General features: G+C 40.4%; 2 protein-coding genes across 2 annotated transcripts in view; one reads left to right on the top strand and one right to left on the bottom strand.

Annotated features, from left to right (window-relative positions):
• Positions 1-5,359, bottom strand: part of tmem81 (transmembrane protein 81) — a 6,913-nt gene extending 1,554 nt beyond the window's left edge. Inside the window, exons 1-3 of the mRNA XM_034877251.1 lie at positions 5,153-5,359; positions 3,074-3,318; positions 2,357-2,502 (exon numbers count right to left, since the gene is read on the bottom strand). Coding sequence (XP_034733142.1) covers positions 2,357-2,502; positions 3,074-3,304 — 377 coding nt within the window. The 5' untranslated portion in view covers positions 3,305-3,318; positions 5,153-5,359. The remainder of the gene's footprint in view (positions 1-2,356; positions 2,503-3,073; positions 3,319-5,152) is intronic.
• Positions 5,360-8,630: 3,271 nt separating this feature from the next.
• si:ch211-218o21.4 (protein FAM107B) lies at positions 8,631-14,979 on the top strand. The gene is made up of 4 exons (XM_034877516.1): positions 8,631-8,929; positions 9,825-9,927; positions 13,529-13,670; positions 14,151-14,979. The coding sequence occupies exons 1-4, from the start codon at positions 8,815-8,817 to the stop codon at positions 14,268-14,270; spliced, it is 480 nt and encodes a 159-aa protein (XP_034733407.1). The 5' UTR covers positions 8,631-8,814; the 3' UTR covers positions 14,271-14,979.
• Positions 14,980-15,447: the final 468 nt, after the last annotated feature.

Raw genomic sequence — 15,447 nt, 5'->3', positions numbered from 1 at the left:
CACAAAGAATTGAGGCAGTTCTGAAGGCCAAAGGGGGTCCAACCCGTTACTAGCATGGGGTACCTAATAAAGTGGCCGCTGAGTGTATATACAGGCAGAAAATGCCGCTACAATGCAAGGACGGTGCAGATGTGGAAGACAACACATGGCTGACCAATCAGAGCAGACTGGGCTTTTCAGGAGGGGGGTCAAAAGACAGAGGGGGAATACAGGTATATTTAGATGGACAGAATGAGAAAAATAAAGTGTTTTTTTAACATTAAAGTATCACAATAAACATATTCTAGTAGAAACCCAAAATCCAAATATGAACCTGAAAATGAGCATTATATGGGAAATTTGTTGTATAAGCAGCAAACCAATTTTTGCTACATATTCATCTTGTATACTATCGTTCAACATACTTATTTATTTATTTATTTATTTATTTATATGCTTAAGGTTTAACTTCTGGCTCAACCTTGACAAATAGTTGTTCTGTGATCAGATTTATTAATAATTAGATTATTTAATTCATGTTATCTGTTGCATTGTATGTTTGCAATGCTGTTGTGATTTTAATGTGGCGCAACGTGTGTGAATTTACCTTGTATGCTAGTAACGCTGTTCTGATGGTAATGTAGCCTGTAATGTGTAAATGGGTGTCAATAAAAAGAGCAAGGAGTGTTTGAAATGTTAGCAAATTTAAAAAAAAATCAGAGATGGCAAAAGCATGTCCCGTACTTAAGTAGAAGTACAGATACCTCTGTTAAAAATTACTCTGGTTAAAGTAGAAGCACTGATTTAACTTCTTTACTCAAGTAAAAGTAAAAAAGGAGAAGCTTGGAAATTTACTTAAACTATAAAAGTAAAAGTAGCCTTGTGAATGACAAAGCTACCTGGACCAGACCGACTAGACTACACGCTGAGGAACTACAGTGTTCATGGAGAAAATGTTAAATGGATGTCTGCCCTACAACAATACATATATGATTATTGGGACAGAGACTGGGACCCCAGGTTAATAAGATTCTGACAGAGCAGTTGGGATTCTTTGAGAATTCTCAGATCCAGTTTCTCTTTTTTAATCTTCCCTTAACATTTAATGGAATCTCCATGCATGTGTGTGTGCTCAAATATGGCTTCAGGAAAGAAAATACGCTAATTAAAGTGCGCTGAGCAAATGCAATATAGATATACTATTATCTCCTTTATCTAAAATGCATGTTTAATGCTTTCATAATGTTAAACCTTTGACTAATGTTAGCTTGATAAGTAACCTGTTGCATCACAGACTAACTCACTGCGGTGAGATGTTGCTGTTCCAGTTTACCAAAGACGCTAGCAAAGCAACACAGTACAGAAAAGAAACTGAGCAGAAACATCAGTTAGAACCCAAAGATTGTAAATTGAATGGCCGTAGCATCATTCACCCAGTGTGGGTGGACTGCTGTTTGCCACCGAGTGGGGCCATTTGTTCCGAGAGGGTGTGGTTGGGGAGGATGATGTGGGCAGGCCAGTGTTGTATGTCTGCAATGTGAATAAATCAAGTAAGAACTAGGCTCATTTTCTTATAGAAACCGATTTCTTTTTGGAGGTGGTGAAGTCGCCCCCTGCTGGAGGTCAGACAGAGTGCAAGATTAAGGCCCTTCTGCACGTTCAAGGCCCGGAAGCTTTGCCCATTATTTTTTACACTCTATGGTTGGATGTCCTTGATTGCTATTTATCTTTAAATGTTACAATTAGGGATGAAAATGACAATAGACATGAACAAGTTTGATGATTTCACAGATCTCCACAATTCAAATCAACCTCCAATAGTCTACCCTGAAGCACTGTTTGTGTTTGAGACTGTTAAACACCAAAGTAGAGGCAATGCTGGATCACCAACTGGTGAAGTGGGCTACTGCCCTGGGGCCCCAAACGTTTCTAATCTGTTTCACCTCCGACCCAAACCAGCATCACTGATGGTGGTAGGTTTGGCCAGAACCAATAACCACACCAAGCAGCGATGTCTTCGGCCACAGAGTACACCTGTTCATCACTTCAGCAAGGTGAGGCGTTAAACCAGTGGAGGTCAGCTGCACTTTAGTTTCTCTAGAAATTGGCTCCTGTATTTTAAATTGAATTTGTATTCGTAGTGGAATCCAACACACCTTGCTGGGTTTATCTAGTCCCGGGGGAGGAAACTCTGCTTCACACTTCCACAGTGAGAGCAGACATACTCTAAGGAACAATAAATCCAAAACTTTTAATTTCATTCTGCAATGGGTATCTAGTTCTGCAATATGAGATTTAAGTATATCAGTTTGTTTTTTTTAATTTTATTTTCAGATTTTTCATAGTAATGGATCACTCCTGGATCCTCCATCCTTACCTCCAGGAAAACTTTCCCATCGCTTCCATGACTTCTCCCAGACAATCAATGTCCACTCTCTGTCCTGAAGTCACAGTCAGGGTGCTAAGTCCACACTGCCACGACTCCAGACACGTCACCTTACGGACACGACACTCCTCCAACACCTTCCATCGAGCCGTTTCCACATGCAGATGACAAAGATGTGTTATTAAAGTCACAGCTATTTTCCTTCTCACATTTCTCAACCATTTAGCATTAACAATTGATGTTTAAAGGTCCCATATCATCCTCTCTACTAGAAGATGTTTGCATTCTATAATGTAAAAACTCATACAAATAGATCATTCTGTCTGAATGTACAGGTATTCGGCCTTTGTCTGAAAACACTGTTTTAGCACCTGTCTCTTTAAGCCACCCTCCCGAAAATCCCTGTCTGCTCTGATTGGTCAGTGTTTTTGGGTCTTTCACGTCTACACTCAGTGAGTCTCTGCACTGACAATGCAGCCGGGGAATGACTGTAGCAGCACTTTATAGCATAGTTGTGACATCTCAAATGTATGGAAATCTTGACTGCTCGTTTAAAGCCCCAGCTTCTGTGTGCTGTGTGCATTTTACTGCAGATTGAGCGTCTTGATACTTTCACAGTATTTAAATAGCACCTCCACCTGCCATACCTACCAAAAATAAAAAAATTATTACTTTTTACAATATGGGACGTTTAAGACGGCGTGTTACCTCTGCTCCATCTTCCCTGCTCATGCCTTCTTCCATGGCTGTCTTAGAATCGTTTAAGAAACACAGGGTTTGAGTTTTAATGCCCAGCCCACAGGTGGCGCTGCAGGGGGAGCTGTCAACAATCACCTCCACAACCACTTTCTCCACCGCCTCCAGTTCAGCTGAGCTCAGGAGATGGAGGAAGAAGAGGAGGACGAGGAGATGCCTGACAATCACTCGTTGCATTTTCATGGTTGATGGTAAATCTGCAGGAAATTTAAAGGTTTTAGTTTTTGTCATGTAGCGTAGCCAGATGGTCAAAGATGGGCAGGCTGACTTCTTCTCTTTGTACAACGAAATACTTCATCTTTCCTAAGCATGCGTTTGTATCAGCACAACTTTCCTCTCGCTCAGCAGAGGAGAGGCCGGCCCTTTTTATGATTATATTACAAATACATACATTATGTCCATTATGTCCGACAAAGCTAGAGGCTGGGACAAAGCTAGACACAGTTCACACGTGTTTACACAGTGAATAAAAATGTATGAGACACATAATTTGTATGAATTACCCCTCAAATGTATTAACCAACACACAGTAAACCCCCATCACTTGGTTTGGTTGCACGATGTTATTAACATAAATACACCATGCTGCTCTCAAACATTTCTGCATGGTGGACCAAACAAAAAGGAACAAAGAAAAATCGTCAAACCTGCTACTACACAGTGGAAATGTGTGAAATAAAATGCATATAAAATAACTAGAGCAATGGCCCCTAGTGGTGTGTGTATATAAAACGGTCGGGGTAAATCTGGGGCAGTTATCTGAACATACCCTGCGTGTTTTGTGGGTTAGGGTTCCAGTGGTGTATGTATATAAAATGAGAACAAATAATAATAATAACAACAATAATAATAATAATAACAACAATAATGACAGAAAAACATAGAAGGGTTCTACTGCTTCCTGGTTTGAACCTTAATTATGGACAAATGTCCATAAGCCCAAGGGACATGTGGTGAGTATATCTACCACTCTGTCAAAGCGTCCCACCCAACACACAGTGCTAAAGGCCTTTAACATGCAGAGTGAGTGCCCCTCTTAATTCATTTTCAATGAGAGGTGGGGGGGCAGTTTGACAGGTGACGCAACAAGCAGGCACAAATCTGTAAAACTGTTTAATAGTCTTGAATTTTTCCCTACAGAAGTGATGTGCCGTGGAAATCAATGAACAAGAGACGGATTCCAGCTGTTTGTAGGATCCCAAAATCTAAAACTGGTTTCTAAACCGTTATCAGACGAGACAGCAGAGAATCGGCACAAGGGAATGGAAGGTCCATGATTGTTACTATGCTAATTTAGCTAACTTTAGCTATCAACAACAACTGTTGGTAGCTATCAACAACTACTGTTGGTAGCTATCAACAACAACTGTTGGTAGCTATCAACAACAACTGTTGGTAGCTATCAACAACAACTGTTGGTAGCTATCAACAACAACTGTTGGTAGCTATCAACAACAACTGTTGGTTGGTAGCTATCAACAACAACTGTTGGTTGGTAGCTATCAACAACAACTGTTGGTAGCTATCAACAACAACTGTTGGTAGCTATCAACAACTACTGTTGGTAGCTATCAACAACAACTGTTGGTATCTATTTATTTTATTATAACTGGACTTGGATTAGGGAAAGGCCCTGATACCACAGTTGGGCAGGCAGGGATACAGCAGTGCACAAAATCCCCATGGTTACCGAGCATTGATCGCTTGGCGTTTACAATTTGAAGAGTAATTGTTGGCATGCTTTTATAAATCATGTTTTAATGTCAAGGCTAAGGAACTTTATGGCCGACTTTCCAACAAAAGTTAAAAAAGCACAAAAAAAATGAAAAAAAGAGACAACAATGTCAGAAAAAGTAACCATTTTTAAAAACTAAACTAAAACGGCTGCAACAATGATAGAAATTGAGGCAAATATTTTACTTTTTTTAAATAAAAACATGTCAACAAACTTTACATGGCTGGCCCTTGACGTGGTTCTCCTTTTCTAGTGAAACTGAGTTTGACACACACGTGGTACAAAGCGATGCTAACCTGCACAACATTTGCTGCCGCTGCGTTTAAGGTCCAGTTGGAGCTGCTGGGAAAGCCAAAGCGGGTCACCCTCCGTGTGAAGCTGAAGTCAAACACTAACCGAAGACGTAAAGCATCCATCCAATCAGATGGATCTCATTAGCAGATGTATTTTGAATTGAATGTTGCGTCGTGACAACCAGAGTTCCAGGCTGCAGGTCTTCCTTCTGGGGGCCAAAATGTTGAAACATAAGAAAAGCTTTGAGTTTAGTTTCATCGGAACTCTATTGGGACACTTGGCAAATTTCCTGAAACCAACTCCCAACTGTGAAAACTTCAACTCTCACACCACGGGATCCATTCAGCACACCACTCCATGGTTGTGTCTGACATCTCGCACATACTCAACATGTACACTCGTGTCGTTCAACATACTTATACATTTATTTATTTGCTTAAGGTATGGCTCCTGGCTCAACCTTGCCAAATAGTTATTGTTCTGTCCTCAGATTTATTAATAATTATAATATTTAATTCATGTTATCTGTTGCATTGTATGCTAGCAACACTATTGTAATGTTAATGTGGCGCAACGTGTGGGAATTTACGTTGTATGCTAGTAACGCTAATCTGATGTTAACAATGTGTAAATTGCCAGTTAGCATATTGTTCATGTGTTGGATATGAATATTTACAGATAGCTTAGTAGGCTAAGGCTACTTGCTGTACAAGAGAGTAAACTTTGTCGTTTTCTTTCTGTTCAGTTTCACCTGCCTGAAGTCAAGAAAAGGAGTGCTTGAAATCTTATCAAATTTATTCAAAATCAGAAATGGCAAAAGCCTTTCCCATACTCAAGTAGAAGTACAGATACATGTTTTAAAATACCCTTGTAAAAGTACAAGTATTGATTTAACCCCTTTAGGCTAAGAAATGTACTTAAAGTATAAAAGTTTTGACTTTGAAATGTGTTTGTTCCACTAGGTATTGTGGTCTTGCATTGATAATAAAGTAATGAAATAAATGTTTATTTGTCAAATGATTAAGTTAAAACAGTGACTTAGGTTGAAGTAATTATTTGATTTCAAACATTATATAATCTCCAAGTGCCTGATTGACTTGTGAGTAGAGTTTGGACATAATGAGCCAAATTCTGCAAAAGGTGTGTTTAAGCATTAGGCAAAAACTACTAAATCTATGTTTGAAACAGAAAGAATTATAACTGTGGTGCTAGGATCTCAGTGATGGACCAACAGGGCTAACACAGCACCACACACTTGATTATTTAGGGCAGAGATTTTCCACCACTGTGTACTGTGCCATGACAGATTGTCCTGTGTGTTGTAGAAAATTATCCAATTTTACAAGTTCAACAAAAAAATGTTATTGACTTACGGCAAATAATTTGGCTTTGTTGCGCATCTGGGCCTGGGCTGTGATGACTGGCAGAGAAAGCAAATACTATCCTGGGTCAGTAGGTGGCAGTGTAGCTCAATAATGACCTTGTTTGTGTGAGACAACACAAATGCCGCCACCTTGATGCACGAAGGTGACACATCACTGAGAGACGGCTGCAACAGCGATAGACACCTTTTAAAAGGGAAAAAGCAGCATGACTGGTCTAAAAACTGAAAAGAGAGCGGGACAGAGAGCTTCGTGTGTGCCTTTGTCCAGTTCCTGGCGGGAAATCAGCTTTGTGTTCATCTTCACAGGCCCGGTTTCACACGGAGGGAGTACCAACAAAGTGAGAGGCTACATTTGAATTATGTTCACTGTATCTGGCTACAATGTGTCCATTTATAACATTTTGGGTTGGTGGTGTGGCGCGGGATTTTTTTAATGTAAATTTTATAGTTTTATCACGTTTGTCCGTTTCTGTTGCTAATCTACTTCCTGTTTTGTTTTGAAATCCACTGTTAGGTTACATCCTTGGTCACTTGTCTTCCTGCCGTTTGATTATCAGCTCCGCCCTTAATTAGATTCACCTGTTGGTTTTCGGGTTCTTTGTGTTGGGATTTCCCCACTGGGACAATAAACATAATTAAACAAATCTCTGCTCTACTGAACGAGTTGGCGCTCTAAGCACACCCAAACGGGTTCTATGCTTCTTGGGGTCGGGGCGGTTGAGGCAGTGTGGGTGGTGACATTACACAACTGAGCAGGGACAGGGTCTGTAGAGGTTCTGAGTGCCAAACCGTGCACACTCAAGACTTTTTTAAAACACAGATTTTGAGTTGCAATGATTGGCTGCAGAAGAGAGACGTCCGTTCTTGGAGATGCTCTGTCCCTGCTCTGACCGCTTTCACCCAGTCAGGTTGGAGGGGACCATGCGGACTATCCACACCATGCCAACTGCAAGAAGCATGAAACCCCTTTTATACTGGGCTGGTTAAATTACAGGAATATGTACTCAACAGATACATTCTGCCCCAGTCCAGGGATAGCAAATGTAAAATAGCCTCCAGGCTAACTCTGTCACATTTTGCATTTATTTATGTATTATTAGTTTATTGTCCCTTATAAAGAAACCTATTACAAATCCAGAATTTTTCTAAGCCGACACACCGGGGCCCAGACTTTAAAATAAATAAAATAAAATGTATTTAAATACCTAATAAGCCTAACCTTGTTTGATATTTTCGTTTATATTTTCAATTCTTTCTAAATTATTACTAAGTGATTAGTGCTCTTTTCCCCCCCGTCCTACGCCATTGCTCATTGTTGACTGGGAACGAGGGGCCGGACAGTGACTGCCCCAAGCAGGGCTCTCAGGTAACACTGCTCTCAATAGGATCCCGGTCTGTCAGCTGCACACAATGGCTAATGTTCTCAGACCGCATCCTCTCATGAAGGACCAGTACAGCACAGGTAGGCCAAACCCTGTGTGCATTAAGTTTAAATTCTAAAGAATTACCTGAAGCACAGTATTTCGAGCTATGTACAGCTAGAACTGTTTGTAATTGACTTAGTTAATTTCCTAAGACATGATCACAGATTAATACAAATTTTACTTATTAGGAGAAATGCATAGTGTCGACCAGCGTTTTTGTAACGTAAAATGAAGGATTCTATGAGCTGACCATTACATTATATCCATATATAGAATATATCTTTATCTCAGCATTTGGATTGTAATTCTATCTTCTGAGTAGAAAAAGAAAGCAACTTCAGTGCTGGTTGCATGTTATACAACTACATGTGTAACAGTTTGACACTTGTTATGCAAGTCAAGCCTTTTCATAATTTTCTCCATTTTGTAGTTGTGCAACCCTACACTGTTTCTCCTCTCTAGTTCAGTATGGAAATGGTATTTCTGCCATTGAATCTTTCCCGTGTTATAGTTCATCTGCTCTGTGATGGGTCATTAACACACACACCTGCTCACTGATGGGATTAATTATACATCTCTACTCCAGCTATCTGTTTCCGCAGTGCGGTGTCTCTGTCTGCTTTGTTGTCTGATTTCCAACTCTCTCTTCTCATGATGCAGACTCTAATCCCTCCCCCCAACAGCTACACAGCATGCAGCAGGAGCTAGGGCTCCACTCCAGGTCTTTGGGTGCTGCCCTCCATCAAGTCTTTTCATGTACTGAGATCATCTAAGCTTTTTCTGTCTCTGACATCGCCCTAACCTTCCCGTCCCTGGGCCAAGCTTCTTATTCCGACTGAGGACACCTCAGGCCACCATGGCTCTCAGTGCTTCAATTCCTAACGGCAATAATCACACACATAAGGAGATCCAGCTGGCTTCCAAAAGCAGGGTGATACACAACAAGCATCCACAGAGCAATAATCATAGAGGTCAGTGCAACTCGGAAAATACGCCTTTTATGGTGTAATAACAAGATGAACATCTTCGGTGGCTTGTGACAATCTACCTTAGCCTTTAACATCATATTTCAACGCATGTTCCACTTTTAGAGGACAGACATAAATGTTTGCTTTGCTTTGTGAACTTCATTGTTTACTTTATACTCTTTAGTGATCCCCTTTGGGGAACTACAATTGACACTCTGTTGTTATTACACACTACACAGGCCTGAATACACACACCTACACCTATACATGCACTAATGGAGGAATGTCAGAGGGAGTTGGCTGCGACTGCTGAACAGGCACCCTGAGTGGTTGAAGGTGGTTTGGTGCTTTGCTCAAGAGCACCTTGGCAGTGCCCAGGAGGTGAACTTGCATCTCTCCAGCTACCAGTCCACATGTACTTTTGTCCATGCTAGGACTTGAACCAGGGACCCTCCGGTTCTTGACATAACTCCCTAAAAGCCTGAGCTACTGCCATCCCCACTGTTTAGCTTGCTGCAACAGCTGAATTTTGACATAAAATGATGTGGGTGTACAATACAGAGTCCCAGATGCATTCTGGGTTGGGCTAGGGCATGCTTCAAAATTATGGTTTGAGTGGAGTGATATTATAACGGCAGATATGGTCAATTTTACAGATCTGCTCTGGAAGTAATTACTAACATCTCTAGTGCCTCATTACCTTTCATCTGATCATTGTCTTACTCATTAGTCAGAGAGGAAAGTAATGGAGTGGTGTTAATACTGTTTCATTTTTTATCCTAAATATCACTGCTGTCTTGATCACAATATCACTGCTGTCTTGATCACAATGTATCTGACAGTGTGGTGAGGGGTTTAGTGCTGTTTTTACATGTTTTTGATATGATTTCTTTGTCAGATAATGTAGTCAAAGTTGAAGCCTCTTCAGGTCAGCCTAACCCCATTAAGGCTTCAAGGACTCACAACGAGCTTCACAAGGAACTGCTACTGGCCCACAAGAGGTAGGTACCACACAGGAGAAACACATGGTTCAGTCCTCCCCGAAATAGGAATGGGTGAACTAGAACTTCACACTGTTAAATATAACTACTATAACTGTGTGTTTGTGTCCATCATTTAAATCAAAGATGGCAAAGGTACTTACTTCCCGTACTCAAGTAGAAGTACAGATACTTGTGTTAAAAAATACTAGAATAGTAGTACTCAAGTAATTCTTTACTCAAATAAAAGTAACAAAGTATAGGCATGTAAATTTACTTAGGGTATAAAAGTAAAAGTAGCCTTGTGAAAGAAGACCATTATTCATGCATAGCTACCTGGACCACACATGTTCCTAGAGTACACGCTGAGGAACTTCAGTGTTCATGGAGAACATGCTCTTGATATGTCATTGGCTACATGTTAAACTGATGTCTGCCAACAGGCCTAAAACATCCCATATATGATTATTATGATGTATGAGACGGGGACTCCAGGTTAATAAGATTCTGACTGAGTTACAAGATATGACTTCAGTTGTGATTCTGAGAGAATTCATAGATCCACTCTCTCATTTTTAATCTTCCCCTAACATTTAAAAGAATCTGAATGGATGTATGTATGTGGGCTAAGATATGGCTTCTGGAAAGAAAATTTGAAATACTAAACAGACATTAATGAAGAAGTTCCCCAGGACATTGGCCAGGAGTCCTTCTTGATGTCCACCGACTCAAACGTCTCTCTCAGAGAAGGCCGAGGATGATGGGAATGTCTCGCTGCTTGTCTGCTGATTCTCTAGAATCTTTTTCTTCATGATCAATGATGTTGCCGTCCATACTACTATGTGCTAACGTTAGCGCCATCATGCCGCAATGATTAGCCGCGAAGTAATGCAGAATGACGCCGAATCTGTCGAGTTGTATTGGTGGAACATCAAGTGCAACGTACAGTATAGTCCCATCCAATTAGATTGAATACGGTATTGATGACGTAAAAGATAATAACGGGAACTCCAGTGAAACGATTGCAAACTTGTTAGTGAGGACTAGATTGGGACTGGATTTAAAGCTGATTCTGGTTTCCAACTTGTCCCCAGGGGTGTCTGTTAACACACAGACGGAGACAACTTCTCTCTGTTGATGCTTTATTACAATCAAGCAACGCGTAACCTAGGTAACAGGTGTAGAACAAAAACAACTAAATCACCAGCTAACTAACTTCAAATGTGCAGGAACTACAGACCAACCCAACAACTTACCTTAAATGAACTGACAACATGAGTTATACGACTTTCAGTTCTCAAGAACGCACACACACATTCTCAGCTGATTATCCTTCGATGGGACAGATAGTCTCTTTCTTTTCTCTCACTTTTTCTCCGTGTGGTGCACCCGCTCCCAGCATGAGACATGTGTCCGCGCTATTCTCCGACATGGCGACCTCTTGTACAAAACTAAAGTAACGAGCCTATTTTGTAAAATGTAAGGAGTAGAAAGTACCGACAAAAATGTTAAAATGTAAGGAGTAAAAGTAAAAAGTCGGCCCAAAAAGTAGTAACAGAAAAATCTACTTAAATACAGTAAAGTATTTGTACTTTGTTACTTCCCATGTCTGATTAATATGCATTTCACGTCTCTCTTCCCAGTCATTCTTCTCTAAAGCATGTGTTGTTAAGAATGCATGAGACTCTTTTTCTTACTCTGACAAATGTGCAATCATACACCTCCTGTCCATGCCGTCCTCCGGGCCCCTGGGTGCATGAAGCAGTGGAAACTGATACGCTTACAAGACTGGCCTGGCTCCACCATTGGCTTGTGCTAGCACACACACACACACACACACACACACACAAACACACACACACACACACATACACACACACTTACCAGTGAAAGCAATGGATCTTTATGTAGCAGCCTGTTAATCTGACCTCACACCTTTTTAACAGAATTTATACATTACTCTATTTTAAAATGTCATGGTCATGTTTATCTTTATATTACTTAAAAAAAAAAAACATACGTTTTTGGTTTCTGTTTTCCAATTTATTATCTTCCTTTGAATCGTGAATTATACAACCAGTGACCTGAGACGAGAGAGTAACTCAGACCCGCTGGTTTGTATATTTACAGCATTTGTTTTTTGAGAAGTCACTAACACCGAAACATTCTTCACAGAACGTTATTTCCTTTTGCTGTGTTCCATGGTTGAGATGACTGCAGAGACTGATAGATTTGTGAGATGGATATTATTTTCAGGAGTTATGACTTAATTATGTTTGCCTGCTAAATGTTATCAGTAAATTAGGGTACTCCCACTAAGGCTTGCTCATCCATGTATGCACAAACAGACTAACATACAACAGAACAACATATAATAAAAGCAACATAAGGTATGATCCTAGTGTTACAATAGTTGGCCTCATATGCAAGCATCATCAGGTGGAGCAGTCAGTATGCTTACAAAACAAAGAAAAAAGTAAGTGGCAGGTCAGATATCTTATGTATGTTCCCCACGCATCACTTACCCCATGCCATTATTGGCGGGAGAAAACAGCCACGGGGAAACGCCGGCGTCTTTTTGTCCAGCCTTCCATCAACATAGAGTTCATCAGCAACAGGTCTTACCCTGTTTTCTTCTGTTGGTTACCGTCCCCGTATACGGGGTGAAGCTATCACAAGAGTATGGGCATAGTTCAAATGACTCTGTACGCAATTGGATAGTCCTTCAACCAATCAGACAAAGGATCCGGGGGACGTAGAAGCGACAGCGGCATCAACGGGTTTCTGCGCTTCGGTGGCGTTTGGTGGCTATGATGAATGTAACGATAAAGTGATTGGTCGCTTCCCTATCGTCGTCCTGTCAAACCTGCCAATAGCGCGGCAGATAGATAAGCCAGTTTTTGATTGGTTCCTGCAAAATTGGCAAACTGAAGCGGGAGAATTAAAGGTGCAGGTTCCCAGACCGAGCTGCAGTGAGAAATCAGATCGCCGGCAGAGTGGGCGGGGCTTACCCAGACTAACGTAAAGCTGGTTTGGGTGTGGTTTACTGTGTGTACAGGATATTGGGTGTCACTGTGGTATTACCTGGGGCAGGGCTATAAAGGTCTGCTCCCAACAGGTGGCTGTCCCTGCATGCTGAACACTGGGATGCTGGAGAGCTTTGGCAACAAACTTTTGTTTTAAAAGCTGACTTATTGTTTATGGACTTTCCACTGAATACTGAACTTATTATTTATGGACTTTCCACTGAATACTGAAAGTATCTGACTGAAAGAAAGACTTTCCACTGAATACTGAAAGAATTGACTTTTTCCTGCGGCATGTTAAAACCAAATACACATATTGTTCATCTGCAATGCCAAATGGTCTGAAGATTCTTCAATGCCACACAGCATGTTAACAGGCAGCGCATCAGGGTTAAACTAACAGTTTAATGCCTGGATAATATCGACTCCAACAGATGCAGAAAACATTTTGAGACAAAGGGCACTGCATGCACTCTGTACTGTTACTAAATAATTGTGATTAGACTGGTGAGTGTTTCAAATTTGTCATTTCACCTGTGTTTTTTTCTTTTACATTATATCTAACAGCTGCTCTGTTTCTTCTTCTATGGGCTAAGGGGTCTTGCGCTGAGCAGCAGGTCAGAACTCCAGCAGGTGCTTGAGAGGAGGAAGAGGGTGCAGAGTGAGCGCGAAGAGGAGGGACAGAGCAGGACTTCTCTGGAGGATGTGCTGCTCCGCCGTCAGCTGAAACAACTTGAGGTAGTACATCCTGTTTATAAGGGGTTTAACAATGACAGACAATGCTCAATTTAATCTTTTTATGCACATGGCCACTCATTGTAACCACCAAATCAACTGCTTTTCAACTGAAACCTTATTTTTTGCTTAGAGCCCTGGGCATAGGCAGTATAGGCAAATGCAACTGTAAGGTCAGGTAAGCAAAATAGCAGACAAAAATCTGGAAAATTAGGGGGCTCTACCTCCTAGCCACAGCCGCCTTCCTCCAACTGGGCTCACATTTCTTGGGAACCGATGTACATCATTACTGTACATTATTTTGTTTTGAAGCATACACACACATGATTATTCATGGAAAGTTTCTCATTCTCATTCTATGCACATTATGTCCCACCAAAATCCTACATGTTTGCCCTCATCTAAAAATAATATAATGTTTGTAATCTTTACATGAATATGAAGTACTATATGGTGCCAGTGTTTGTCCTTTGCTGTTGTCAGAGGGAGAAGGAACAAGAGGACAAGGTGGAGCAGGAGTCCCAGTTGATGGAGTTTGTTCGAGTCCGACAGAACCTAAGAAAGATTCACTCTGCGATCCAGAACAAGGCTGCAAACACCTGAAGAGCTCCAGAAGTATGCACACAAATCATAAAAGAAACTCCAGCATAATCTGAGATCCTTTATCAAGCAGGTGCATACTGAAAAACAAGAACTATGAATGGATTTAATACAGTTTTTTAAAGAAAGGCATTTATTTTTAAATACTTGGAAATGGAAACAGTATTCTTTTGTAGATATGTAAAGGAATGTCGTCTGTCACTGTGGAAGTCAAATATTTATTGAGTATCATTAAGTAATTTTGCTTGATATGTTTGCTTGATATGCCGTTATTTATCAACAATATGTTGCAGAAAACCAGTATGATATCCTTTGGCTTATCAAATTTGTTAACATTATTATTGTGAATGCACGTCACATTGCTATATGAATGATATTACGGACATTATTTGTTGATACAAGTGCAGGGGTGAAACATGTAAAGAATCAGACAGCAATACCCGGAAACTTATAAGATCCCATAAACAGTATATTTGGTTGACATATTAAGATAATGTTTTAAAAGCATACTTTGGGTTAGGTGCTTTGGAAAATCTAAAGCCAAGAACACCAATGCCCACAATGCTTTCACTGAAGACTTTAGAAGCTTGATGACTGCAATAAAAATGATTTCAATTTAAGTCACAGGAGACACGTTTATTATGTGACTTTCTACACATTTGTCTGCTAAGTCAAACAAGAATAAATGTCCGCAGACATGCCAAAGGATCTATCAAGTACATGAGACTTTTCGATGGAAAAGTCGAAGTATGGACTATAATTTTTGTCATTATTAGGTTAAAAGTTAAAGTAGAAAATCAAAAGAGAAATTTTAAAAGAATTAACCTCATTCACTAATATCTTCCTAGGAAACGTTTACTTAATAAACTTCTAAGAAAAGTCTCTGTTGGATTCTTGACATGTTCTTAAACAACAGAAGTGTTTCCACCTGTGTTCTTAGGGTCGATGCATCTCACGTCATTGTAATTGACAGCCATTTGTTCCTAATTAGCATAAAGACAAGAAGAAGACACTTCAGGGCCGTGTGCAAAACAAGTTGGAGAACGTCCAAAAGACGCTGAGACGGTGGTGGTCCACCGATCACCGAACGGAAACAGAACTTTAGTACCTATGAAACAGAACTTCTATTGCAACAGGCAATCTCCAAACGAGGCATAGTGTTTAGTGTCTAGTGGTTTTA

Source organism: Etheostoma cragini, chromosome 7 (genome assembly GCF_013103735.1).
Source record: "Etheostoma cragini isolate CJK2018 chromosome 7, CSU_Ecrag_1.0, whole genome shotgun sequence".
Classification (NCBI taxonomy): domain Eukaryota; kingdom Metazoa; phylum Chordata; class Actinopteri; order Perciformes; family Percidae; genus Etheostoma; species Etheostoma cragini.
This window is presented reverse-complemented; position numbering and strand designations above follow the sequence as displayed.